Genomic DNA, 26,435 nt, shown 5'->3' with positions numbered 1-26,435 from the left:
TGGGCACTGTGTCCGCGTACTGGGAGGGGTAAGGGCTCAATGGGGAACAATGGATACTGCCGGCACTTCTGTACAGAAGGAGTCTTACATCGGTGCTCACTCTGACAATGTCTCCCTGTAAGTCCCTGGTGCCCCCCGCACGCAGCTGAATCGGCACTGGTGCTCAGAGCAAGCAGGTCCGTCGAAAATCAGCTCACAGACACGGCCCCTTTAAGAGGCTTCTGCCACTGCTGCTACCACAGCCTCTGTCTCTCTCAGCCACTGGAAATTGGGCAGCCCCGCGTCCTTGCCCCATCCTACCTCTGCCATTGTAGGGTGATTTCCTGGACTTCTCCCTAGTTGTATGGCTTATTCATCTATATCCCAGGTAATTTTTCCTTACTGCTCCTCCTTATTACTATAACAACTTTAATTTGGTCACCAGAAGGATGAACAAAGCCTCTATCATCTATGCCGTTTTTTTTCTCTCAAGACTTAAACTTTTGTTTTGTGGCCCCTGGGCCATATCCCCAGTCTCCCTGTCTACTCGTTGTATGAGTTCATACAAAGGGTATGAGTGTACTCCTCTGTTGATACTTCAGGAAGAGAATTTAAGAGGCACTGAAATAAGTATTGTTAATAGGATAGGGAAGATTTTTGAACCAAAATAATAAAATACTCTTCTTTATTACAAGATCATATACCTTAATGAGGAAGTAGAACACTTAAATACAAACAAAACAATGCAGAAGAAAATAGAACTCTAATTAATTATTTTCAGATTTATTGGATACTTCATTAGTGAATTCCAGTTTCTTTCAAGACTAAATACTGTTTGAGACAAAGCCACGTGCCTTTCATTTTAAGAGTTTTAGCATATATTTAGTACGTTTGTCTGATTCTGACACTAATAGATAGAGTAGAAGTTTTTTTATTCAGTGTTGTCAGATAAAGAATTGAAAAATTGAAAAAGTCAGCTATAGCATAGAATCATAGAAAAGAATATATGGTTTAACATTTTATTTTACCCTAAAATATTTAAAAGTACATTCACTGGCTAATATTTTGATATAGGACCAAGAGTTGTTTTAGTATAGGTCTGCTGTTAGGAGTTGTATGACTTCTTTTGTAGAGCACATCTATAATGTATAGTCTAAGGTTTCTAGTTGCAGAATCTTTTACGTGGAAAGAGAGCTTAAAGATACTTGTAAAGCATTCTGAGAATAGAATCTTTCTAAATATTTACATTTTTTTCCTCAATCTTTTTTAAAAAATATATTCTTTTTATTAGTTTCAAGTATACAGTATATTGGTTAGACATTTAATAGTTTATAAAATGATGCCCTTAATTGCTCCTTCTCTCCTCTGGTTTTCCACTTAGCCAATATATTAATGCTAACTGCATTCCCTATGCTGTGCTCCCCATCTCTGTGACCATCTATCAACTACTAATTTGTACTTCTTTAACCTTTCACCCCATTCTCCCAGCCCCACAATTTCCTCAATCGTTTATAGTTGCCCTGCCGTATTTACCTTTGCAGCAGTTTTTTTTCAGTGACTTAATTTTGAGTCATTTAGAAGTAGTCAATCTAATTTTCTTAGAAACAATAACTTTCCATATATATGTTTTATTTTTTATTAAGTTATATAGTTTTATTAAAAGTACAGATAGTACAAACAGTTTTAGGACTGTTGATACACCAGACTCTTGGTAAACATCCAACTCAACAGGTGAAGTGGACACTCTTGTAGCATCTCAGCTACAAGTATACAGTATGCTGCCACATCAGCTGGAACAATTTGCAGAGGGCAGGGAGAATCTGTGAGTCCAATGAGTTGATTAGGGAGAAGACAGTTAAGAGACCGTTTATGCTCTATGAAACAAACTTGCTTGTTTTTCTAATCCAGGATTAGAGGAGACTTTAAAGGTCATTAAGTCTAACACAAACCTATTACCTGAATTCCCTGTACAGCATGAGCTCTACTTTTCCCAAATCATGAGTTCCCTTGGCAGTCTGGTGAATCCTATTGACCCCATCTCAGAATGTTTTTGAATGGGTAAAATAAAATACACAGGATTATAAAGGAAACTAATTATATTGAAATACAATTGAAATATTAAAACAACATTGTGTTACAGTAACAAATATGCTTCTTTATTATACATTAAGTAACAGGATGTAAAGTTGGAGCACTGTGGCTTTGGAACAGCTCTGTGTCTGGAATGTAGTAGTGGTTACACAAAGCTACATAGGCGATAAAATTGCATAGAACTACACACACACATATGGTGAAATCTGAATATGCTATGTGGATTGTACCACTGTCAGTTTCCTGGTGTTGACGGTGTATTACATTTATGCTACCACCAAGGGAAGCTGGGTGAAAGGGAAATGAGACCTTCCTGTGTATATATTTTGCAATGAATTTCTAATTACTCCACAATAAAAACTAAAACAAAACAACCAACATCACATCGGAAAATAATCAAGAAACTCATTCATGTGCTACTCTTACATATTTCTTTCATGGCATTAGTTGATGTAAATGAAGACATTTAATAAGATCTTCCCTGATGTTCTGTTGTATACAATGGAACAATAGGTTAGAGTACCCAAAAGATATGAATTTGTGTCACACCAGAAAGAGGTAGTACCCAGTGGTATGTTGCAGGGCTCTTTCAGTTATTTCTCATTCTTTTCACTAGTGACTTTTCATTGAAGTTGAAATAAGCAAATATATCGAGTTTCTGGTTGACTATATACTTGGAAGCATAATGAATATGGGAGATCACAGAATCAGAACTAAAAGAGATCTTGATAGGCTGAAAAAAAGTTGGACTTAATCTAACAAAATGAATGTTACAAGGGATAAACTGGAGTGCTGTGCTTGAGTCCAACAACATGTATGAACAAGATCTAAGGGTAAATCTCAAATGAAGCCACCATACACTGACTACCTGGCCTGCAGCACCCTCACCCCAAAGTCATGTATTATCAGGCCATAAGAGTAGAAATGTATTATTTAGAATGTGAATAGTGGTGAGCCTACTGTGTGCTAAAGAGAACACATCTTGGGAACCATATTTCATTTTGATTCCCAGAGATATAATAGAGCACAGTTATAAGAAAGTAGCTAGAAGTTTGAAGGCAACAAAAACCATAAATCATTATAAGGAAATTTTTTTGTGTGTGTGGTAAAAAACACATAACAAACTCTAGACCCACTAAACTCTCCTTTTTACCCTTAAGGAAGATTCTGAAAGAATTTGGCATAAAGTTAAAAGAAGGTAAGACTGAGGTGGGGGAGGAGGGAAGAGAATATAGGGTAAAGGGAGTTAAATATAGAGGGGTTGGGGGAGGATGAACTAGGTAAAGGGGATCAAATAGATAGTAGCTGAAGGAAACTGGGCTCTGGGTGGTAATCACAATAGAATATATAGATGTCAAATTATAATGTACACCCGAAAATTATATAATTGTATTAACCAATGTTACCCGCAATAAACTTAAAAAAATAAATAGTTCTAACTTTAGATAAAGAAGGAAAGACTGTGGGTTAGAGATTTAGCTTCAAATATATGAAAGTCTCGTGTAGAAAAGAATTTATGCAGTGAGGATCATGGAGATATTTCAGTTCAGCAGAAGGAAAAAATTTTTTAAAAGATGAATCCAGCTCACATATGGATAAGGGCTGCCTCAAAAAAAGGTAGTAATTCCCTGTTCCAGGGGAAAAGATGGGCATTTTGTAGAACGCCGCTGCTTAACCCGGGGTCTGTAGACAAAGGAATCTGTGAAGATGGAAAGGAAAAATATATCCTTTTTTCCCAGCCTCTACTGAAATTTGGTATTTTTTTTCATTTATGAATGTTGGCAACAAACCAAAGCAGTAATAGCAGTACCTGTGGCTCTGACACCAACAGAAATCAGACATATTTATTTCACATTACAATTGTTGCAAATACCTCAGTTTGTCATTTGTGCTTATCAGTAGTTCAAAATTATGATATTTATTTGACCTAACAGTATGGCAGTTCCTCAAAAAAATTAAAAATGGAATTACTGTATGATCTAGCAATTCCACTTCTGGGTTTGTACCCCAAAGAATTGAAAGCAGAGTCTCAAAGAGATATTTGTACACTCATATTCATAGCAGCATTGCACACAATAGCTAAAATGAGAAAGCAGCCCAAGTGTACATCAATAGATGAATGGATAAGCAAAATGCATGAAGTGGAATGTTATTCAGCCTTAAAAAGGAAGAAAATCTGACATATACTATAAAATAGATGAATCTTGAGGACATTATTCCACTTACAAAAAGACAAATACTGTATGATTCCACTAACATGAGGTACTTAACGTAGCCGTATTCATAAAGACAAAATATAATGGTAGTTGCCAGGGATGGGGGAGGGGAAATTGGAGAGTTATTGTTTAGTAGGTCTAGAGTTTCAGTTTTACAAGATGGAAAGAGTTGTGATGGATGCTTGGATGGCTGCACAACAATATAAATGTATTTAATACCACTGAACCGTACACTTAAAAAAATGGGTGAGATGGTAAATTTTGTTATGTGTGTTTTACCACAGTAAAAAAAGAAACAAAAAAGTAGTAAAGTGAATTAAACCCCTTGTAGTTTTTTAAAGTTTCTACATTATGAACCTTTCAATCAGCGAGCAATTAATAGTAAGAAAAGAAAAAAATTATACTTCATTAGCTTTGTATTCCTATGGCTTGATTCAGATATTTTATGCAACACATACATAGAGTTATTTTTTTTTTGTAGTTAATTTCCTTTATAAATTGCTATGATTTTAGTGCATTAATTCACACTGACCCTAAAAGAAATATTCCAAATAGCATTAGTGTACTTGGTATTTACTTGGTGTGTCACTTTGGATGCCTTCATCAGACGCATCTGGCTTCAACAATAAGGATACGTATTATCGCACCTGACAAGTCAGGTGAGACAAGTGTCAGGGTTGATTTTGTTATCAAGGACCCAGATTTTTTCGGTTGCTCTGTTTTGCCATCCTTCGGGTCTCCTTCATCCAAAGGCATAGCTCCTCATGGTTACATGATGGCTTTCAGTGACAATTGGGCTATGTTTTCATCTGACAGGGAGGAAAGAAAGACAGAGACAGAGAGAATTCCCTCTTGAAGCTGTAGATGAGATTCTGTTAGGAAGGAAGAAGGTCTGAATGCTACTTTAAATGTCAAACTTTAGGATGATATAGAATAACAAAATGCTGTGCAAGTTATGCGTGGTTTTTACCATTACTTTAGTCTTTGCTTTCAGATCCACTTTGACAGGAAGCTGAAAATGAATTAGAATTCTGTTGTAGTGTAAATGTAGGAATCACATTCATGTAAGTAGACCATAAATGAAACCAAAGCTGCCTACAGGAGGAGTCTTGGATGTCTGCTTCTCTACCTGTATATTGGTTCTCTTTGAATTTCCCACAGAGCTGTGGAGGCAGCAAGATGGCACTTCTTGTTGTAGACTGAGAGCAACTGAACATCATACATCTAGTAACACATTTGTCAGTGAGGCACATTTACCTTCCATACTTAAAAATGCGAGATTCTGGAACCAAATTTGTTTACGGTCCATCTTCTGCATAGAATAGTCTCTCCAGGAATTCTGAGAGCACATTCATCCTCTTTGTTATTTTATGCCACAGTGAACGAATGACAAGTGCAACCAGCAAAGCTTAACTGTATCTATGTATGCACAGGCCTAAGCACACATAGTACTACTGATCTGTTTGTCTCCCAGGAATGGTTCCTTATTCTTCTATTTAGATCAGAGAGATTTTAATGGCTTACAAGAAAGATGAACTGCCTTACAATGCTTGAGGGCATGTAAGTAAGGGAGAGGTCTATAACCTTCCCTTTCAATGTTCTAATTGTCCTCTTAAATGGTCTAAGTTTTTTTATAACGTATAATGAATAATGTGGGAAAGAAGGAGTCTACATGAAGATATTTTATTTTCATGATGAGGAATATTGGCGAAGTTGAGTTTGGGAGAGTAGCCAAGAAGAAATAGTGAGCAGCATTATTCATAATAACCAAAAGGTAGAAGCAACCCAAGTGTCCATTGACAGACGAATGGATATACAAAATGTGGTATTTACATACAGTGGAATATTCAGCCTTAATTAAAAAAATTCTAACACATGCTACAACATGGATGAATCTACTTATGCTAAATAAAATAAGCCAGACACAAAAGGTTAAATATTATTTGATTACTCTTAAATGAGGTTCCTGGAGTAGTCAAATTCATAGAAAGTCACCAGGGGCTGGGGACAGGGAGAAGTGGGAAATTATTGTTTAATGGGTCAGAGTTTCAGTTGGAGAATATGAAAAAGTTCTAGAGATAGATGGTAGTAATGGTTACACCATAATGTGAAAATACTTAACTATACACTTAAAAAAGGGTCAAATGATAAATTTTACGTATATTTTACTACTACGATTTTTTAAAAAAGAAGTAACAGTGATTAAAAGGTAAAGGTTTGACTAAGATTATTCATTTGGTCTTTTATTAAGCTAATGTATGAGCAATTACTATATGCCTGGCACTATTTTAGGCCCAGAATACAATGATGCATAAATCAGAAGGTCTTTGCTTTTTCATTGAGCTTATAATATAATAAGAGAGACAGACTATATGGGAAAAGACAAATGAATAAACAAGATTTATGATCATGGCAAGTTTTGTGCAGGAAATGAATAAGGTGAGACAAGAAAGTGATAGGGGGCTGTCACCACTTTAGAAAGGTTAGTCAAAAAAAAAAAAGGAATGACCAGTGAACTCCCTGAGGAGTTGAAATTTGAGCTAAGAATGAACCAACTATGCAAAGAACAGAAGAGATCTACGCAGAGGGAACAACCAGCATAAAGACCTGTGGGTAGAGATGAGTACTTGGTGTGTTCAGAGAACAAGGAAGCATTATCAAGAAAGAAGTGAGTGATAGGAGAGGAAGGCAGAGAAGTGATGGCAGGTAGATGACATTGAGTTGTTACTGTGTGCCAGGTACTGTTTAAAGTGCCTTTCCAATACTCGTTCTGTCCTCATAACCCTATGAGGTGGGGTTATTGTTATTTTCAGGCAGCTGAGGCAAAGAGAGGTTTAGTAACTTGCTCATATTCACATGGCTGGTAAGCATCAGAGCCTGGATTCAGCAGAGCTGGAGCCTTAACCGCTGTACTGTATTGCCCTGATATCAAGAGTAGGAGCTCAGGGGAGTGGTCCAATCTGGAGATGCACATTCGGGAGTCATTAGCATTAAATGGCATTTGAAGCCATGGAACTAGAGATGCGGGCAGGCAGCTCTGGAGACTAGAGTCCACATTATAGGACCAAGAATCAGGAAAGGGAGAGGAGGTAAGAAGAGAGAACCTAACAAAATGGCTCAGTCATTTGTACATTTGACCATTCGTTATCGTGGATAAAATGTTTCAGCTGATTCAGGGCCAGAACTGACTGACAGGAGTCCAAGTCAGTTAAGAAATAACTACTATTGCTACATTTTTTTTTTTAAAGGCCCTATTGAGTGATCTCTCTAGTTACCCCTCTGCTGGTGTTTATTCTGCTCAGGCTGCTATAACAGGATACCATAGACTAGGTAGCTTAAACAACAGACATTTCTCACAGTTCTGGAAGCGAGGAAGTCTGAGGTCAGGGTACCAACATAGTCTGTTCTTGTCAATGGCCCTCTACTGGTTTATAGACAGCCACCATCTTGAGGTAGGGGGATGTGGGGGGCGGGGAGAAAGAGATCTCTTCTCTTTATATAAGGACATTAATCCCATCACCAGAGCCTCACCCTCATGACCTAAACTAACCCTAATCACCCACAAGGGCACCACCTCCTAATAGCATCACATTGGGAGTTAGGGTTCCCACATGAAATTGAAGAGAGGAGTGTACACAAACATTCATTCCATGGCAGCTGGGTTTCAAGTATTAGTAGTTCAGTACAAGTGGCCAACAGATATATGAAAAGATGTTCAATTTCACTAGCTATGGGGGAAATACAAATCAAAATCACAATGAGATACTACCTCACACCTATTAGAATAGCTATTATCAATAAGACAAGAAATAACAAGTGTTAGGATGTGGAGAAAAAGGAACCCTCATACACTGCTGGTGGGAATGTAAACTGGTACAGCCACTATGGAAAACAATATGGAGGTTTCTCAAATGAAGAGTAAGCTGTATGGCCTAGCAATCCCTCTTCTGGGCATCTACCTGAAAAATTTGAAAGCATTTATTCATAAAGATATATGTACCCATATGTTCAGTGCAGCATTATTCATGGTAGCCAAGACATAGAAACAACCTGAGTATCCTTCAATGGGTGATTAAATAAAGATGTGATACATATATCTGATGGAATACTACTCAGCCATAAGAAAAGATGAAATACTGCTATTTACAACATAGATGGATCTTAGGAGTATCATGCCAAGCAAAATAATTCATAAAAGGACAATAACCATATGATTTCACTCATACGTGGGCTATAAAACAAAGCAACAGACTCATAGACACAAACAGTACACTGGTTAACCAGAGAAAGGCAGTGAGAGAAGGATGAAGAGGATAAAGGGAGTCAAATATATGATGAGGGAAGGAGACGACTTTGGGTGGTGAGCATACAATGCATATACAGATGATGTATTATGTAATTGTACACTTAAAATTTATATAATGTTATAATGTCACCCTGATAAATTAAAAAAAGAAAAAAGAATTAGCAATTCTGGCTTCTGTAAATACTTTGGCAGAAAGAGATGTGTTTACTCCAGTTACCCTATTAAGAAATTCAGAAATAGATATTTATGGGTTATAGAGCAAAGAAGTTTCTATCCTGAAATCATCCTAAAGGTAGCTTAGTAGGTAACACATTTTATGGTATTTTAGAAAGATGAGAGCAAATGCAGGAGAGAGTGAGTGAGTGAGTGAGTGAGTGAGTGAGTGTGTGTGTGTGTGTGTGTGTTTTAGTTTGGGGACTATATTAAACACATTCCTTTAGGAACCCTTATGATCCTGTCTCCTTTCCCTTAGACTCTGAATCTTAAGCATATAAATTCTCAAGTTTGGTAAGGATAATTATTCAACTAACCAAATTAAAGAGAACAGACAAACATCAGAGAAAGTCTCTCCCAGTTAACTTACCTCTTCAGAATTGTAGTATGACCTTTCAAAGAGCAAATTCGATTTTTAAAAAATGTTTACTTTGACTTTTAGTGGACTCATTCCTTTTTGGGGGAAGGGTTGATGTTTAAACTTAGTTATTCATCCATGTTCTCATGCTTTTGTACCTAATATTAGCTCGACTTGAAATGGCACTCATCATCAGACTTGTTCAAATGTTACTTGAATCAGAAAGGCATATTTGCCATATGCTTTGTCCCCTTGAATTTCAGATGTGTGGCAGCCCTTAGAATGTGTTAAAGTGAGTAGTGTGTGTTGCTCTCCTCTACTAGATCATGAGTTCCTAAAGACAAGATATAAATCTGTATATCTTAATAACTCTAGATGTATATATTCATAGCACCCTACTGAAAACCAGAAATCTTAGGGGCGTACTTGAAGTGATTCAAAGTCTCAAAACCACACTAAAATCAGCTATAATTGCAAGCCAGTCACTTTCTCAGTGTGACGATTTCACACGGTGCCTATAAAATCATCCAGTGTTGTCACACTATTTACTTGGTAGCTTTTCAGCAACATAGTACTGCCTGAATGATTTTGCTCTTTTGAATTCTCTTATATATACGGCTTTCTAGAAGACTTACCTATTGTTAAAAGGGAAAGAAACACGAAGACCAGCAAATTCTTGGCATTTTTATTTGAAACTGAAATTCTTTACCTTCACGACTTCCAAGTGATAGAGAATTATTTGAAATTTGGCACAATTTTGCCAAAGTGGCCATTTTTACAGAGCAATACTTTGTGTAGTCAGCTGTTTGGTACCTGTATGGCTCCTATTGTTAGCTCCCCCTGAGTGGTGCACAGTAGACTTAAGGGGTTGTGTGAGATGGCCGAATTTACAGAACGACATATGGTCTGTTTAAAAAAAAGAAGAAGAAAAAGGACAGTCAACTTTGTGTTAAGTTTTCTGATTTGTTTGAGGAGGGGCCCATATTTCACCAAAGCTAAGATACTATTACTTATGAGAGACATCTCAATTTCTTAAATGTTGCAGTCTTTGAAAGCTCTAAGTAATGGCAATCGCTCTTGGAAAAACTATTAATTCGCTCTCAGTTTTCTGTCTTTTACATATTTAGTTCCTTGAGAAGGGACAAACACTACTGAATCTCCACTAACTTCTTGCTTTTCCCTACTAGTTGCTTTTCGACTATATGATTTGGATAAAGACGACAAGATTTCCCGTGATGAGCTGTTACAGGTATGTGGGAGAGTTCCCATGCACACAGATAACTTGTGTTTGGGTCCTGCCTACTTATTCTTGTGGGTAGGAATTGTTCTTTCCTTCAGTAAGCATTTATTTAACATCTGCTATGTGCAGAGTCCTGTCCTAGATATAAGGCAGAGCAGATGACCTGGGGAAACTTGAAATGGTTTATTGAGTTCTCACAGACAGATGTCTCCACTATTTAAAAGCTAACTAAGTGTCTTTTAGGTGTTGGCTGGCAGAGCTATAATATGCAAGATGATTTAAATTAAATAGTTCAGTTATTGTCAGTCTATCGGCAACCAGGTAATTCTGATGACACTTAGATAATTATTGCTGTTTTGTCTATCCTTGGATTTGACATCAGAGTTAAGGAGCTGCTGCTAGGCTGGTGCAACTGAGCTGACTGCTTACTGTTCTTTGTTGCTACCTGTGGACATTTTCCTGTCTTCTACTAGATGTGATTGTCTCTTCATCCTATTAGCATTGCCCTTCTGTTCTTCTTCTCTCCCCTCCCCTAAATACAAGTTTAGAAGGGGAGAAAATTCTTTCTTCTTTTCAAAATATTTATATACCTGGAGGACCCTAGGAGGCTAACACATTCAGGAATTTCCATGGGAAAACTTCTCTATTCCAAGATACAACAAAAAAATTAAGTGGTTTCCATTCTCCCTGAAGTAAATCTGAACTTATTCAGTATCTTGAGAAATCTTTTAAGTTGAAAGTTACTCAGGCCAGATTAAGGACCAACCCCAAAACTGAAATGGTCCACAGGTCAGTGTTAATATCCTTTGCTTTTGAGTTGGGGATATCTTTCTTTAGTAAGAAGAATTTATTTAAATTGCTACATATAGGCTTCTGAGTTCTGAAGAAAAAAGGTGGAGGCAGTCACTCTATAGTTACATGTTTTCACTTTCTGGCCCAGATCTGGCTGCCAGAAATTTTTTTGTTTTGTTTTGTTTTGGAGTGGAAGGTTGATTTATTTTCTATTATTAGGATAAAAAAAGCCTGAGGCCGGGAGTGGGAAGGAGATCATGTGGCCAGAGTGCCAGTCAGTGTCAGTAGAATGTTTATCAGGCCTGAAATGACTTTGGGACAAATGTGCTCATGAACTGTTAAGGTGTCGGAGAACTAGTTTGATCTTAGCAAGAAGATGATATGAACTATCCGGAGTGAGAAGAGAACAAAGTTTATCTTTCTAGCTGCTGCCATTTCTAAAACGTTTGGTGACATGCAGTTCTTTTCAGTGGATGTTAAAAAGTTTGTGGTGAGTTTATTTTATCCTGAGGAAAGTTTGAGTGGTCATGTTTTTCTAGTATGATTTTTATAAAAGTCCTTGTTGAACTTTAGAGGCATTGATGTGTTCATTATCTTAATTGTGATGGTTTTACAGGTGTGTACATATGTCAAAACTTATCAGATTGTAAATTTTAAATATGTACAATTTAAATATGTAGTTTATTATATATCATTTATACTTCAATATAGTTACTATACTTATTTTATGAGGCTAGTATAACTTTGACGTGAAAACCACATGAAGACTGTGCAAGAAGATAACAGCACAATCTCTTTCATTCACATAGATATACAGACCTTAAAATATCAATACATCGAATCCAGCAATATATAAAAAGGATACTATATTATAGCCAAGGTAGGTTTATATCAGGAGTTGAAAGTTGGTTTAAAATTAGAAAATCAGTGAATATATTTTGCTGTTAACATATTAAAAAAGAAAGTCTTAGAAAAACAGAGATAAAACTTTCTTAAACTTGATAAAGGATATATACACAAAAATCTTACCAGACATTAGCCACAATAAAAGCCCTATTTGCTAATAAACTTCTGATTAGAGCTATAAGTGACACTATGTAGAAGTGGAAGGTGCACTGGCGTGAGGTCTGGGCAGACAGCTCAGAGCCTTGGTTGCTGAGACCTGTATCAAGCCACTTCTGGACCTTCACATTTTCATTAACAGACTAGATGAGTGATTTTTAAGAAATCACCCCCTTGTACACACACAGCATACATGTACAATTCAATTTTATAATTCTAAAACTAAAACACTTCAGTGAATAATTGGACTGAGATCTGAAAAAGCTCCTGCTTTTTGAGGTTGGATTTGCCTAGTTGGCCACATACAATCAGGGAAGATGGCAAATGGCTTAGCCATTTTTTATTTTTGCTAGCATTGCCTCTTTCTGTTAATCTTTCATTTTATGTACATTTATGCCCAAAATATACAACTTCCAGTTTTCAAGAATTGTGAAAAAAAAAAATGACCAGTGTTGATGCAAATCAATATTTAAGCCCTTTTTTTCTTTTCAGAAAATCCTGTAATTTACATTTTAAAAACTATTTCATTAGAGAAGAATGTAAAGGAGTGAGGGAAAGGAAGGCCTGTGAACAGCTGGGCTAGAAGGCCTTTCTTTCCTGTCGAAAAGCTCAGCTCTTACCTTTTGAAGACAGGGATGGCTGACTGTAGCAATGTGAGGCATCACAAAAGCACCCTGTCCCCATTTCATATTGTCTAAGATTCGTAATATCATTAGAGTTGTTTATTTTGCTTAAGGTTGCAATTCTCAAAGTATATGCACACGCTAAAGATGTTAGGAGAATTGGCAGCGGGGGTTGAGAGGTGTTATGTTTGAGATAAATTTAGTGAAACTGTTAATTTTACTGCAGTTCTCACAATCCTTTAAATGTGCTTTTTATTTTTCTAGAGAGGAGGATTTAGTATTTAACCCTTCAAGGATCTTAATATTTCTTGGCCATACTTTAGGGATAGCAGGCTAATGCTCTGCCTGCAAGAGAACTGCATGTGGGTGGGATTCCAGAAAGCCCTACCAAATTGACTAAAACCAATAAGGAACTAATTTGCCTGGTGCAACAAGAAGTCTAGGGGTAGATTGTCGAGATTGGTATAGTACCTGAATGATGTCCAGGAGGCAAGCTTCTATATTCTTGTTCTGGCAACCCTAGTACATGTGACTTTTGCCTCATGGTACCACCAGACATTCTATCTACATTTTAGCCAGGAAAAATAGGGAAGAACAAAATGCAAAGGGCTGTCCCTAAGTGAGGCTTTACTTTTCTATTTAATGACCTTGCAAGGGAGTTCTGTTCATGGCATTATCTAGAGTGGTCTAGATGAGAAAATAAAGTGTTTCAGCTCTCCAGCTGTTGTATTTGAGGACATCATAGGAAAAGAAGATTGGGGTAGCATTGTATTTAGTCTTAGTAAAAGAGCCCCCCTGTAATTCCTGGCTCTTGGTCCTGCAGGTCCTACGCATGATGGTCGGAGTGAATATCTCAGATGAACAGCTGGGCAGTATTGCAGACAGGACCATCCAGGAGGCTGATCAGGATGGAGACAGTGCCATATCTTTTACAGAATTTGTTAAGGTCAGTCAGTCACCTCTTAGTTTGAAAAGTTAAATTCTGCTGCACAAGAGGGAGGGAGGAAAAACATTCAGGTAAGAGCTTTGGACAATAGCTCCTTCATAACTGTAATTGGTTTTTCCCCCCCAGGTTTTGGAGAAGGTGGACGTAGAACAGAAAATGAGCATCCGGTTTCTTCACTAAAGGACTGAGATCAAACTGTTTCGTGCTTTCTAGTATTTAAGAACTGGAACCTGAGAATCCTCCTGTCCACCAACCCCACCTCCATTCCATCATTCCCTTCTCCCTAAGTACCAAGGTTGTTGCATGATAACTCAGATATGTTCTATCAACACAAACCTGCCTTTGGTGTATAAACAGGGCATTATAGAATGGTACACCTGGTCTATATCTGTTCAGTATCATTCACTGGTTATCTCCATTTCTAAATATTCCTAACCCTTCCCCCACCCCGGTTCTGCTACTGAATGCCTCATGTCCATCTAGTCTAAGAAAGTGAGAGAAGGAATTATGCCAAGAACTAACCAGCAAAGCTCTTTCACTGGATGTAGACTATAGCCATGCCACCGTCCCTCTAGCTAGGCTTTGGCATGCTCCTTCATCCTTTTTTATATGTCCTTTGCTTCCTACTTCTCTTTCACCCAATACACCATTCACTTAGTCTTTGTCTCTCTGCTTTTTATTAAGCTTCAGCCCCCTCTGTTCTATTTGGCACTCCAAGCTATGCCTGTTCAATGAATTTCTGACTTGGCAGGATAGTTTGGTGGTCTGAAGGATTTTAATCTACTGTTACTCTTGAATGGTCTCTGGGATGTTGCCTTTCCAGGAGCTTTTCGATAACAACACTGCTCTCAGGAGAATGAGACCATCTCTTGGTCCCTTGCACTCTGCTGTGTCATCAAAAGGCCGTGGGCTAGAGATGTTCTTCTTGAAAGGTGGTGGCCTTGTTGAGAGATGTAGAGCCAAGTCTTTTCGGTGGCTTGCCCAGATCGCTCTACCTCTGGCTTCTGATTCTCAACATACATACCTACATGGCTACTTTTAATAGTACAGTGTTGTTTTTCAGAAAATAGCCACATGCTGGCAGGTTGGCTTAGTTTGGGGACACCAATACCACCAGAATGGCTGCCCTGAAAGTATGCTTGGGGACTTTCTCGTGGCTTTTTGAACAAGAAGGCTGGGCACCCTAAAAGCCTCACGTATTCCCACCTCTGCAGCATGGTTTATACCTCAGTGTTATGTGCCCTGGAATGTTTCTCACTTCACATTTCTAGGTAGAAAGATTAGTGTTATGGAAGTGCCTAACTATCCCAGTCCAAAAGATTTAAAGATTGTCCTCAGTGTCTTGAAGTTTTGTACAAAATTCTCTATGAATTTTACATTTGGCAAATGTTAATGCTGGAAGCCATAGTCAGCCCTTAATACAGGTCCAAAGCATTGAATGTATTGTATCATTAGCTGCCTAGTTACACTGACTTCCTAGCTCCTCTCAGACCACTGCTAATCCCTTAGAAACGAGGGGTCTGGCATTGGTAGCATAACCTGAGGTGGCATTACAGGCCTTTGCACGAGCCAGAGCAACTTCTCTGCCTAAGTCAGCTAAATGTAGACCTCATTGAATCAGGCCGTTGTCCTAATGTTGGTCATTTATGAGTCTGTTCATTCTTATATCTGCCCTTAGCTGATTTTCTGACTCATTGCTTGCTGGCTTGTTTCCTTGCTTTGGAAAGCTATCCAAGATGTATACACAATACTTTCAGAAGGGAACTGCTAAAACAAAAAACACCACAAAGGGATTGGAAAGAGTGGGGAACAGAGCAGTAGTCAGGCTAGATAACTTAAGTATAAATGACTGAGGAATTCTTGATGAAGTATCAGTCTGACTTTGTGATCAAATGATATAATATAGGAATTGTGTAAAGGGAAGAATAATCTGACATTGATTTGTTAGAGAAGTACTTCAAAGGCTCCTTGATTTGCATATTTAAAATTCCTAAGATTATGGCTTTTTCTTCCTTTTGGCTGTATAGCAAACTGTTTTAATCCACAGTTGTGCCTTATCGTTCCATTAAAACTGTATTCTATCCATCAATAAACACTTGTGGTTAAAACAATATAAGTTGTTTGATTTTGTCTGTGTTTTATAAGAATTTTATATAATTCAATCACCTTCAAGTTTGAAATCATAAGCCATATGTCCTTTCCCTTAGTTATAAAATAAAGATTATGATGATGATGATGACAGTACCAACCTCATAGGTTGCTGTGAGGATTAAATCAGTGCCTGACATGCTAAACTTTATACAGATTTATTAACGATGGTTGGAAGTGATAGGTTGACAAATTCCAGCTTATTCTAATTATAAATAATTTCCTAATAATTACAATTTTTCAAGTGAAGAAAAAGATATCCCCAAAACTAGTGTACTCTCTAGTGGTTGGTTGCTAGGCAAAATCTTGAATGACCATTTTTTACGTGATTAGTCACCTGGTTACACCTTATTGTGAGGTAGCCTGGAAAATATCGCTTTTCTTAAGAAGGTAGAAGGACACTCGGGGCACCCAGCAGTCTCTGCACAGGCTTAAGCACAATTCTGAATAACCATTTTTGTCAGGGACCTTGCAGAATTCCTAAATTACAAGAGGTTTACTTAGATGATCTAGAATCTCTGCTTGTTAATTCATAATATAATTACTAGGTTCTCCAAGTAGATATAACAGTATTTTATAAAACTTTTTTATAATTGTTTTTGTTTTTAGGAACACCCACAGGTATATATGCAGAATTTTTAAACGTGAACAGATATGGTTATTAAGAGGAAGTAAATGAGAAAATGTCTGTATTATTTTAGTTGACTATTTTATGGTTTTGTTTTTGGTCCTTCCTTAGTTGCCTGGGCCCCAGGAAGAAAAATACCTGTGTTTGGGGTGGTTTTCAAAATATTCCACTACTACTGCTGCATTGACCAATCAGAATGTAGGGCTGGAGCAGAGTCCTGGAGATCCTCTGCAATGCTGAGCAATAAATCCTTCAGTTGCTTAGAAGGTAAGTCTAGGAGAGTCCTGAGTAAAGAGTCGGGCAGGGGAGGAGAAACTCAGGTTTGGGACAATGGCTGCTCTTGAGCAAGTGTGGAAGTATTTTAATATTTGAGTAACCGACTTAGTAATCAATCGACCCTGCCAACATCCTGGATGGAAGACAAACGAGCTATTATATTACATTGTTTGCCTAGGTGTCGTGTTATGCTCAGAATTAAAAACTCCAGGGCCTGAGAATGAAATTAGTATAGTTTAACCTATCGGTGGTTTAAAATAGTCATGCGACCCAGCCAGACTACCTTGCCACAAAGTAACACTGCTCCTACGCGGAAATAATTTTACATCGCTAACAAATGAATTACCAAAGCATTTTTCCCTATTCAACCCTGGGACCCAATCCAACAAAAAGGATGGAAAGAATAGGACTTCTCTATCGATTGACATACATTCTAACCAACTTACAACGGAAGGAGAGCGCGCCTCCGCAAATCATCATCCAATCAGCACCCAAGAGCAGCAGCAGAGGCGGGGCTTGTGGAAACGGCCGCCGCAGGGTTGGCGGCCTTGGGAAGGAGCAAAGATGGCGGAGTGACGGGGTTTGTGGCGTTCCGGCCTGTGGGCCGGGGTGGGCCGGACCTGAGGCAGTCGAGTGCCTCTGCTGGCTCGTGCGAGGTAAGCCTAGAAGGCCAGTGACGGGGGAACGAGTAAGTGGTGGCGTAGCCCAACCCGGCGAAGTACAGGGTACGGGAGCGCGCGGAGCCTTCCTGCAGCCGGCGCGGGCATCGGCCAATGTGGGTTTCTGCCGGAGCTGTCCCAGGGCGGCCGCACCCGCCTTTGGGGGTCTGTCGGATCACCGCTCTGTCTCTGACGCGCCGCTCTCCGTCTTAGTATCATGCCTTCGGTTGCCGGCTAATTCCCCCGGTAATTGCATCCACGCGAGTGTACGTCTGGCAGCAGCTGCGTTGGCCATTGGTTTACCTTTCGAAGAATATCTTTTATTGATTATAGTCCTCGCCTCACGGCTTTGTGGTCACTGTTTTGCCTGAGGCCCCGGTATCAATCTAGGCCTACCGCGGCGCAGTATTTTGTGTCTCTGGTCCGTTGCCCTTGAGATTTTTTTTAACACGTACACCCCATGATTTTAATTTGAGTCTGTGTATGTTTCACGTTCTTTTGCTACCCTTACTATATTTATTCGTTCCCACTCCTACCTCTCCAACTTAAGATTTGAGTAAGCAGCTTTGTCCTTGTACGACCTGATAATTGCCTAATGGCCTGTTAATCTCGGCTGACTCTATAAGTCTCGGTAGAATTTACCGTTGTTATGCAGAACTAAAGAAGTCAGTGTACAATTTTTAGTTATTTTTTATGTCGAGAATGAGTTTGGGGAATTATTAGAACGTAATTTGGGTAATGTGGCTTGCAAAGTGTTGTCAGGCATTTGTATTCGGTTTCTGTTTAACATTACGGGGTATCTCGTTGTAATTTGGATTGTTATAACCCCTCACTGGGTCTTTCAGTTAAATTCTGGGAAAGGTTCCGGTTATTAGATTTATGAATTGGTGAAATCCGTTTAAAACTGGCATGTTAGTTGGGTCCAGTTCAAATGACATATAATACAAATGAATGTTTCTAGTATGCTCTTTGCTGGCCCTGGTTGTAGCAGAACTGAAAATACGAGGTAAAGAAGCAGTTCCAAATAAGACCTTTCTGTTGATTTTGTTGGGAGTAGTTTTTTAATTTCATCTAGGAGAAGAAAAAAGGGGGCAGAGGAAAGGAAGAGAACATTTTTCATACCTTACAAACAAGAAGGAAGTGGTCATCTATACTAAAAAAGAGGTCTTTTATGGGGAGAAGAGGGTCCTTAGCATCCTCATCAGAGGGGACAGTGTTCCATAAAAACTTGAGAACCACTGCTCCAAGACTTTTGACATCTTTATAAAATTAATACCAGTGCAGGTAGAGAAAAACTTCTGATCGTTTCTTCTGAATTATTTTTGCTAGTGTTTTTTAGAATAGCTTGATCATTTGAATAATTTTGCACATGAATGCATATAACAAGTGGAAGCTGTATCCTTTTTGTAATGTTCTTTTTATTTTTCCCTATCATTGGAAAAACATTTTCCTTGACTTTTAGGTACTTTTATATTCATCTCGGAAAGAAAACAAAATTCTGAACTCAGGATTTCACAAGTGAGTAAAATAGTGGCTAATACTTCCAAATACTGTTTAAGCAGTTTAATAATAGCTAGAAAGAAGTGGAACAAGAAACCGTTAGCTTTAACTGAAGACAAACATCAAATTTGACTGTAAATTATTGATATTTAAGCTAAGCCTTTTCAGCAAAAGCAATGAATTAAGTATAAAAAAGAAAGGAAAACAACCATTTGCCCAAACCAATAATTTTTTTTGGATAAAGAAAAAATACCAATTTAATTAGATTGAAGTTCAACTGATAAAATGTTAATAGGCAAATATTATAATATATACACTTAAGTTTTAATTATAGACAAATATTGATATTTTAATCTTTCAATTTCTAAAGCATTTCAGTATACCTTTAATATTCCTAGGTATGAGTCTATTCTGTGCCAAGTGTTGATATCTTCTGAATTCACCACAGAATAAGTTCTGTTTAAAGAGCAAGAGGTGATATTTGTTTATTTCATAACTGACAATAGTTTATCTGCAAAATAAGGTTCATACCTACTGTATTAGTTTCCTAGTGCTGCCATAACAAAGTACCACAAACTGAGTGATTTAGAACAACAGAAATTGTCTCATAGTGTTGGGAATCATACATCAAGATCAAAGTGTTGAAGGCGAAGGGAAGGATCTGTTCCAGACCTAGCTTTCGGTAGTTCCTTGGTTTGTGGCAGCATAATTCCAGTCTTCACTGGTATTCTGAGTGTGTGTGTCCTAAATTCAGTAGGATTAGATTAGGGCCTACCCTGTTCCACTATGACTTCATTTTAACTAATTACTTTTGCAGTGACTATTTCAAGTAAGGTCACATTTTGAGGTACTGAGGCTTAAGACTTCAACATATGAATTTGGGGAGGACACAGTTCAACCCATAACATCTACTTAGTCATATACCATGATCGTATTATATGAAAATCATTCAAACTAAGACTGCTTTAAGGATTAAAATCTTGTATACCACTCATATAAGATACTTAGTCAAAAATCATAGAGACAAAGTAGAATGGTGGTTGCTAGGGGCTCCAGGGAGGGAAAATCGGGAGTTTTTTAATGGGTACAGAGTTTCAGTTTTGTAAGATAAAAAGAAGACCGAGAATGGTGGTGGTAATATTTTCAGAACAATATGAATGTACTTAATACCACTGAACTTTTTTAAAAGGGTTAAGGTGATAAATTTTCTGTTAAGTGTATTGTACCACAATTTTAAAAAGTTGAAAAAAGTTAAATTCCAACCATATATATATATATATTCCCGCCCACCCCCAGTATTAAGAAAAGGAATAGAAACTTTGGGGGCCAAATGCCCTTTAGGTGATAGGCTTATCATATGCCTTTAGAGCAGAGGCTTTATTGCTTGTATGTAGAACCTTAATTAAGTCTAGATACACAGTAATAGAAATTTGACATTGGTATAGCACAATATTGGTAGCAATCTAAATATTGAGCTATAGGAAACTGATGTAAATAAATGCAAGTGCTTCTGAACCTACAAGGTAGCTTTAATTCTGATAGAGAATGATCTCTAATATACATTAAATTGAAAAGCAAGTTGCAGGATAAGGTGTATAGTGTGCTGTCATTTGTGGGAGGGAATAAATCTACTTATACAGACATTATGTAGCTGTTGAATATCTAAAAGGATATGCAAAAAATAAAACACTGTATACCTTCTAGTACTTTTTTCTATCATATGCATTTGATACCTTTCAAGTAAATAATTTAAAATATTCAAAGAAAGGAAGCACTTAATAAATACTTGGTAAATGACTAAGAAGTTAAATTTTTGCTCAGGCACTAATTTTACATTAGTATAGTCTATATCTGGGAATAGGAACTGTCCAGTAAGCACAGCACTTTTTTTTAATAAGACAGTTAAAAACTTAATTTGAATGACACTGATATCCATTGTATTTTGTGAAATGTGTTCTGAATTTATTTACATAGCAAAGTAAGAAAGGCATATTTAACTCTCATGATATTATCATTCTTCTTGTCCTTAGAGGAAGCAAAGTGTATTAGTTATATATTGATATGTAACAGATTACCCACCCTTGTATTCATGCAATAAATCTCACTTGGTCATAGAGTATAATCCTATAATGTATTGTTGAATCCAGTGTGCTAATATTTTGTTGAGAAATTTTGCATGCATGTTCATCAAGAATATTGGCCTGTAGGTTTCATTGTTGCCAAGATGTCTGTTTGGTGTCGGTCTCAGGACAATGCTCGTTTTGTAAAATGGTTGGGAAGAGTTCTTCTTTCTTCAGTTTTTTGAAATAGTTTAAGAAGGATAGGTATTAATTCTTTAAATGTTTGGTAGAATTCACCTGTGAAACCATTTGATTCTGGACTTTTATTTGTAGCGAGTTTTTTGATGCCTGCTTCAATTTCATTGGTAGTAATTGGTCTGTTTAGATTTTCTGTGTCTTCTTGTTTTAGTCTTAGAAGGTTACACGCTTCTAGAAATTGCTCCATTTCTTATAGAATGTTGAATTTGTTGGCCTAAAATTGTTCTAAGTCTTCATTAATGATTCATTATATTTCTGTCCTTCTTTGTTTGTTCTTCCTTTTCTGTTCCTTTAAGTAGAAGGTTAGATCGTTTCTGAGACATTTCTTGTTTCCTGAGTTAAGGCTGTATTGCTGTGACTTTCTCTCTTAGGGCTGCTTTCAGTGTGTCCCGTAGATTCTGGGTCATCGTGTTTTCATTTGTCTCAAGGTATCTTGATTTCTTGATCTTGTTAACCTATTCATTGTTTAGTAGCATCTTATTTGGCATCCATTTGTGTGTGTGTGTGTGTGTGTGTGTGTGTGTGTGTGTGTGTGTGTTTTCTTGTATTGATTTTAAGTTTCATACCATTGTAATTGGAGAAGACTCTTGATGCGATTTCAGTCTTCTTAAATTTATTGAGAGACTTTTTTTGTGGCCTAACGTGTAGTCTTTTCTGAAAAATGTTCCATGTGTGTTTGATAAGATTGTATATTCCGCTGCTTAGGGGTGAAATGCTCTAAAAATATCAATTAAGTCTATATGGTCTAGTTCGTCACTGAATACTGCTGTTTCCTAGTTACTTTTCTGTCTGGAAGATCAGTCTATTGATGTCAACAGAGTGTTAAAGTCTCCCACTGTGCGTGTATTATGGTCGCTCTCTCCCTGTATGTTGGTCAATAGTTGCTTTATTTAGGTCCTCCTATGTTGGGTGCATCAGTGCTTACAAGGGTTATATCTTCTTGGAGTGATCCCTTTATCGTTATGAAATGTCTTTGTGTCTCTCGTTGCCTTTGTTTGAATGCCTATTTTGTCTGATGTAAATATTGCTACCCCTGCTGTTTTGTTTCCATTTTCATGAAATATCTTTTCCCATCCCTTTACCTGCAGTCTGTGCATGTCTTTCAGTCTGACACGAGTCTCTGGTAGGCAGCGTGTCTTACATTCTTTTGCCAAGAATTATAATTCCCCCTTGTTTTTGCTTTTTCCTCCCCAATTTAATGATTTTTAAAAATGACAGTTGGCGGTCAGTGTTCTTTTCTATTGGTTTTAGATGTACGGCACAGTAGACAGACATTTATAAAATTTGTGCAGTAATCCCCATGATTAGTCTGGTACCCAGCTGGCACTTTACATAGTTGTTACAGTATTATTGACTGCATTCTCTAAGGTAGATTCTCCATGATTACTCTGGAATTACCACTTTGTATTTCTTAATCTCTTCACCTTTTTCACCTGGACTCCCCCAACCCCGCCTCTTCTCTGGCAACCATCAGTTGGTTCTCTGTTATCTATGAGTCTGTTTCTGTTTTGTTCATTTATTTTGTTCTTTAGATCCAACATAGAATAAGTGAGCTCATATGTAGTATTTGTCTTTCTTAGTCTGACTTATTTCATTTAGCATAATAATCTTTAGATCCACTTGTGTTGTCGCAAATGGTGAGATTTTGTTCTTTTTTATGGCCAAATAACATTCCCAGCATCTCTTAACAAAGAGGCTGTCTTTACCATCTCTTTATAGTATACATTGTATATTCTTGTCTCCTTTGTCAGATTGATGGACCATATAGGTGTGGATTTATTTCTGGGCTATTTTATTACATTGAGATACTTTATGACCTAGTGAGATTTACTGCAGGAATCCAAGGATGGTTCAACATCCATAAACCAATCATTGTGATACATCAAAGAATGAAGGATAAAAATCTTATCTCAGAAAACGCTCAACATCCTTGATAAAAACCATCCTTTTATGATAGAAACTCTTTTAGATTGTGTGTCAGGAATCAGCGAGTAGCTTAACTGGGGCTTTCTGGCTTGGGGTCTTTTATAAGGTTGCTATCAAGATACTGGCTGGGGTGGCAGTCTTCTTCTGAACTGATTCCACGGTGGCTCATTCACATGGTTGGCAAATTAATGCTGATAATTTAAAGCCTCAGTCCTTCCAATGTCAGCCTATTCCAGGGTTGCTTGAGTGTCGTCATGATACAGCAGCTGGCTTCTCTCAGGAGAACAGGCAAAAGTCACAGCCCCATCCATTGTGACCTTGCCTCAGAAGTCACTCACTATCACTTTCTCCTCATTCTGTTGGTCACTATTTTGACACTAACTAGTGTACTTCAGTAAAATTCTGACACCATCTGGAGTTAATGCAGACCCCACAAATCAAAGGGCATGGTCTCTAACAAGACTGCCCTCACGTTAGATGCCAATTGCATTTTGGAAGATTCTCAGGCCACCCAAACTTCTGACCAACTGGCTACAAATTCGTGGATTGCCACTCAGTCAGAACCAACTTTTGGTGTTGCTGATTTTATTTATTTTTCTGTTTTCTATTCTATTTAGCGCATATATTTATTTTTTTCTTTCTTGCTAGCTTTCCATTTAGTTTCTTCTTTTTCTAGTTATTTTGGGTGTAAAGTTAAGTTGTTGATAACTTTTTTTCTAATGTAAACGTTTACAGCTATAAATTTCCCTCTTAGCACTGCTTTGGCTACATCCCATAAGTTTTGGTATGTTGTGTTTTTGTTTTCATTTTTCTCAAGATATTTTCTGATTTACCTTGTGATTTCATCTTTGACCCATTGGTTATTTTGGAGTGTGTCGTTTAATTTATGCTGGCTCATTTACTGTAAATTCTAAAGATTTGGAGTCTCCCTCTCAAGGACAAAAGCCAGTTAAATTCTTTATTATACAATAGTCACATAGATCAACCTTGATGCTTTGTTAGAGGGGACCTTAAAAAAACGTGAATACCAGGAGACAGCAATAACTGGGGACCATCTTGGAGTCTGAGTACCACACAAAGTCATTTGACTCAGATCTAGCTAGCCCAAGTGCTAAATTGAAAGTTGTTTGCCCTTTCCATCCTCCCAATAAGTCAGATTTCCTAATACAAAGTGACTTTATGTAATCAACAGCACTATGCAGGTAGCTACAGAGACCCAGAAGTGCCTAGTTAGGTACCAAGTTTACAGGGCTCTATTTGTAAATTTTGTATATCAGCGCATAGTTGTAGTTTCTTCACCTAACTCTATAATCTTTATTTAAATTTTAAGTCATGTTGGCTAAGTATATTTAAGAGCCCTGCTAGTCATTCATTTATTCAATATATTTTTATAGAGTGCTTACCATGGGTCACACCCTATTCTAAGTACTTGAGATTCATCGGTAAACAAAAGTTCCTTCCAGACAGAGCTTACATTTTAGACAAGACAGTAAATGAGAAACATAGTACCTTATGTAGTAGATTAATGTTATATGCTATGGATAAAAGGAGAAGTAGAGAGTAAGGTAAAGGGGAATAGTGACAGTGTATCTGTGAGTAGGATGGGAGGACAGTATAATCTTAAATAGGGGCTCAAAGTAGTCCTCATTAAGAAAATAACATTGGAGTAAAGGTGAAGATACCTGAGGTAAGAGAGTCTTCTCACAAAGGGAACACCAGTAAAAAGGCTATAAGGTAGGAGCATGCCTGACATTCCAGGAAGAACAAGCAGTCCACTGTGGTTGGAGCCCATGATGGGTAGGAGATAGAGTTGAGGTCAGAAGAGATACAGTGTAAGGGGATGGTGTAGATTTTATGGGGAATCATAGGTCATTCTTTGGTCAGAACTTTGGCTTTTACTTTTTTTTTTCCCCTCTCTTTAATCCCACCCCCACCCGCCTCTTCCACCCCTGACCTATGGATGTTGCCATTTCCCCTTAAGAACTAGAACTCTGAAGGCGGGGCATCTCCTCTCACACACACTCATGGCGCACCCGGGGTATGGTATGGTCCGTGGCTCCACCGGGGGTGCGAACCATGGCCCTTCTGCGTGTAGAGCAAACGTGCTAACCACTACACTATGGAGCCACCTCCGAACTTTGGCTTTTATACTGAGCTACTATAGTTAGTGATACATATATGTGTGTGTTTAGAATGGATAAAATTGGATAGTCATGTCTGAGACGTGAAATTGGGTATTTTGAAGAAAATACAAGCTTATGATATTCTAGCATTATTGCCTAATACTAAGATATAGATTGTTTGGGAGATGAGGTTTATATATGATGAATGTATGCATTTTATTGATACTACTGAAGGAATATGTTTTTAAAGGAATCTAGACAGGTTTCTTTAAGAAAATGTGCTCTTTTAAAGGCTTCTTTGGTGCTCGTTTGCTTTATATATTCTGGAAAGAACTAGCCTGTATCTTCGTTTCCCCTCAACATTATGCTAATTATCTTTTCTTTAGAATCGAACTGCCTAACAGTTTAGTGGCTGGTGCAAGCTTTGAATTAGCCTGAGTAAGCTTATGTAATGAAATATCCCCATTGCCCATAAAGTTCTAAAGGCCTGTCTGTGGATCATCGGTTTTTTCTTTTTACTTCACTGCTGCTTTTGCAATAAATGCAAATTCTGTAGTTCACTTCCTCCTGATTTGATTCTGAGTTAATTTACATTTGCCTTTCATAAGTTTTGTTTTTGTTTTTATTTTACGCCTACAGCATCCAGTCTTCCTAGGTGGTCTCCCATCCAAGTACTAACCAGTCCCGACCCTGCTTACTTTCCGAGATCAGACAGGGTCGGGTGTGCTCAGGGTGGCATGGCTGTAGACACCTTTCATAGGTTTTGAATCAGAACTGTCTTGTCTTCTTTTTTTTCTAATTTAATTTTTTAAATTTATTTTTATTATGGTGAGATGGATTAATGAAATCCATAAGTTTCAGGTATACAGTTCAACAGTAAGGCATATATATAGTGCACTGTGTGTTCACTGCTCATAGAACTCTTACTTTCAACCAAAAGAGGTTATTCAAATTCAGTTTAGAGTTGAGGTGTTTTTTTAATATGTGACATATTAAAAATGGAAGGGTAGGAATACTAGTTAGCTAATCGC

General features: G+C 37.7%; 1 protein-coding gene and 2 pseudogenes across 1 annotated transcript in view; 2 read left to right on the top strand and 1 right to left on the bottom strand.

Moving 5' to 3' along the window:
• The window catches only part of CHP1 (calcineurin like EF-hand protein 1), a 36,045-nt gene extending 20,106 nt beyond the window's left edge, over window positions 1–15,939 (top strand). The window contains exons 5-7 of the mRNA XM_039843847.1: window positions 10,351–10,412; window positions 13,704–13,826; window positions 13,953–15,939. Of these exons, the coding sequence (XP_039699781.1) occupies window positions 10,351–10,412; window positions 13,704–13,826; window positions 13,953–14,006 (239 nt within the window). The 3' untranslated portion in view covers window positions 14,007–15,939. The remainder of the gene's footprint in view (window positions 1–10,350; window positions 10,413–13,703; window positions 13,827–13,952) is intronic.
• A 1,464-nt stretch (window positions 15,940–17,403) lies between these two features.
• Window positions 17,404–26,435, top strand: part of LOC120587160 (60S ribosomal protein L17-like) — a 24,324-nt pseudogene continuing 15,292 nt past the window's right edge.
• On the bottom strand, window positions 26,035–26,153 carry LOC120587288 (uncharacterized; annotated as a pseudogene).

The sequence above is a fragment of the Pteropus medius genome, unplaced genomic scaffold, assembly GCF_902729225.1.
Source record: "Pteropus medius unplaced genomic scaffold, Ma_sr-lr_union100, whole genome shotgun sequence".
NCBI lineage: Eukaryota > Metazoa > Chordata > Mammalia > Chiroptera > Pteropodidae > Pteropus > Pteropus medius.
The sequence above is the reverse complement of the archived record's forward strand: the minus strand, read 5'-3'. Positions and strand labels throughout refer to the sequence as shown.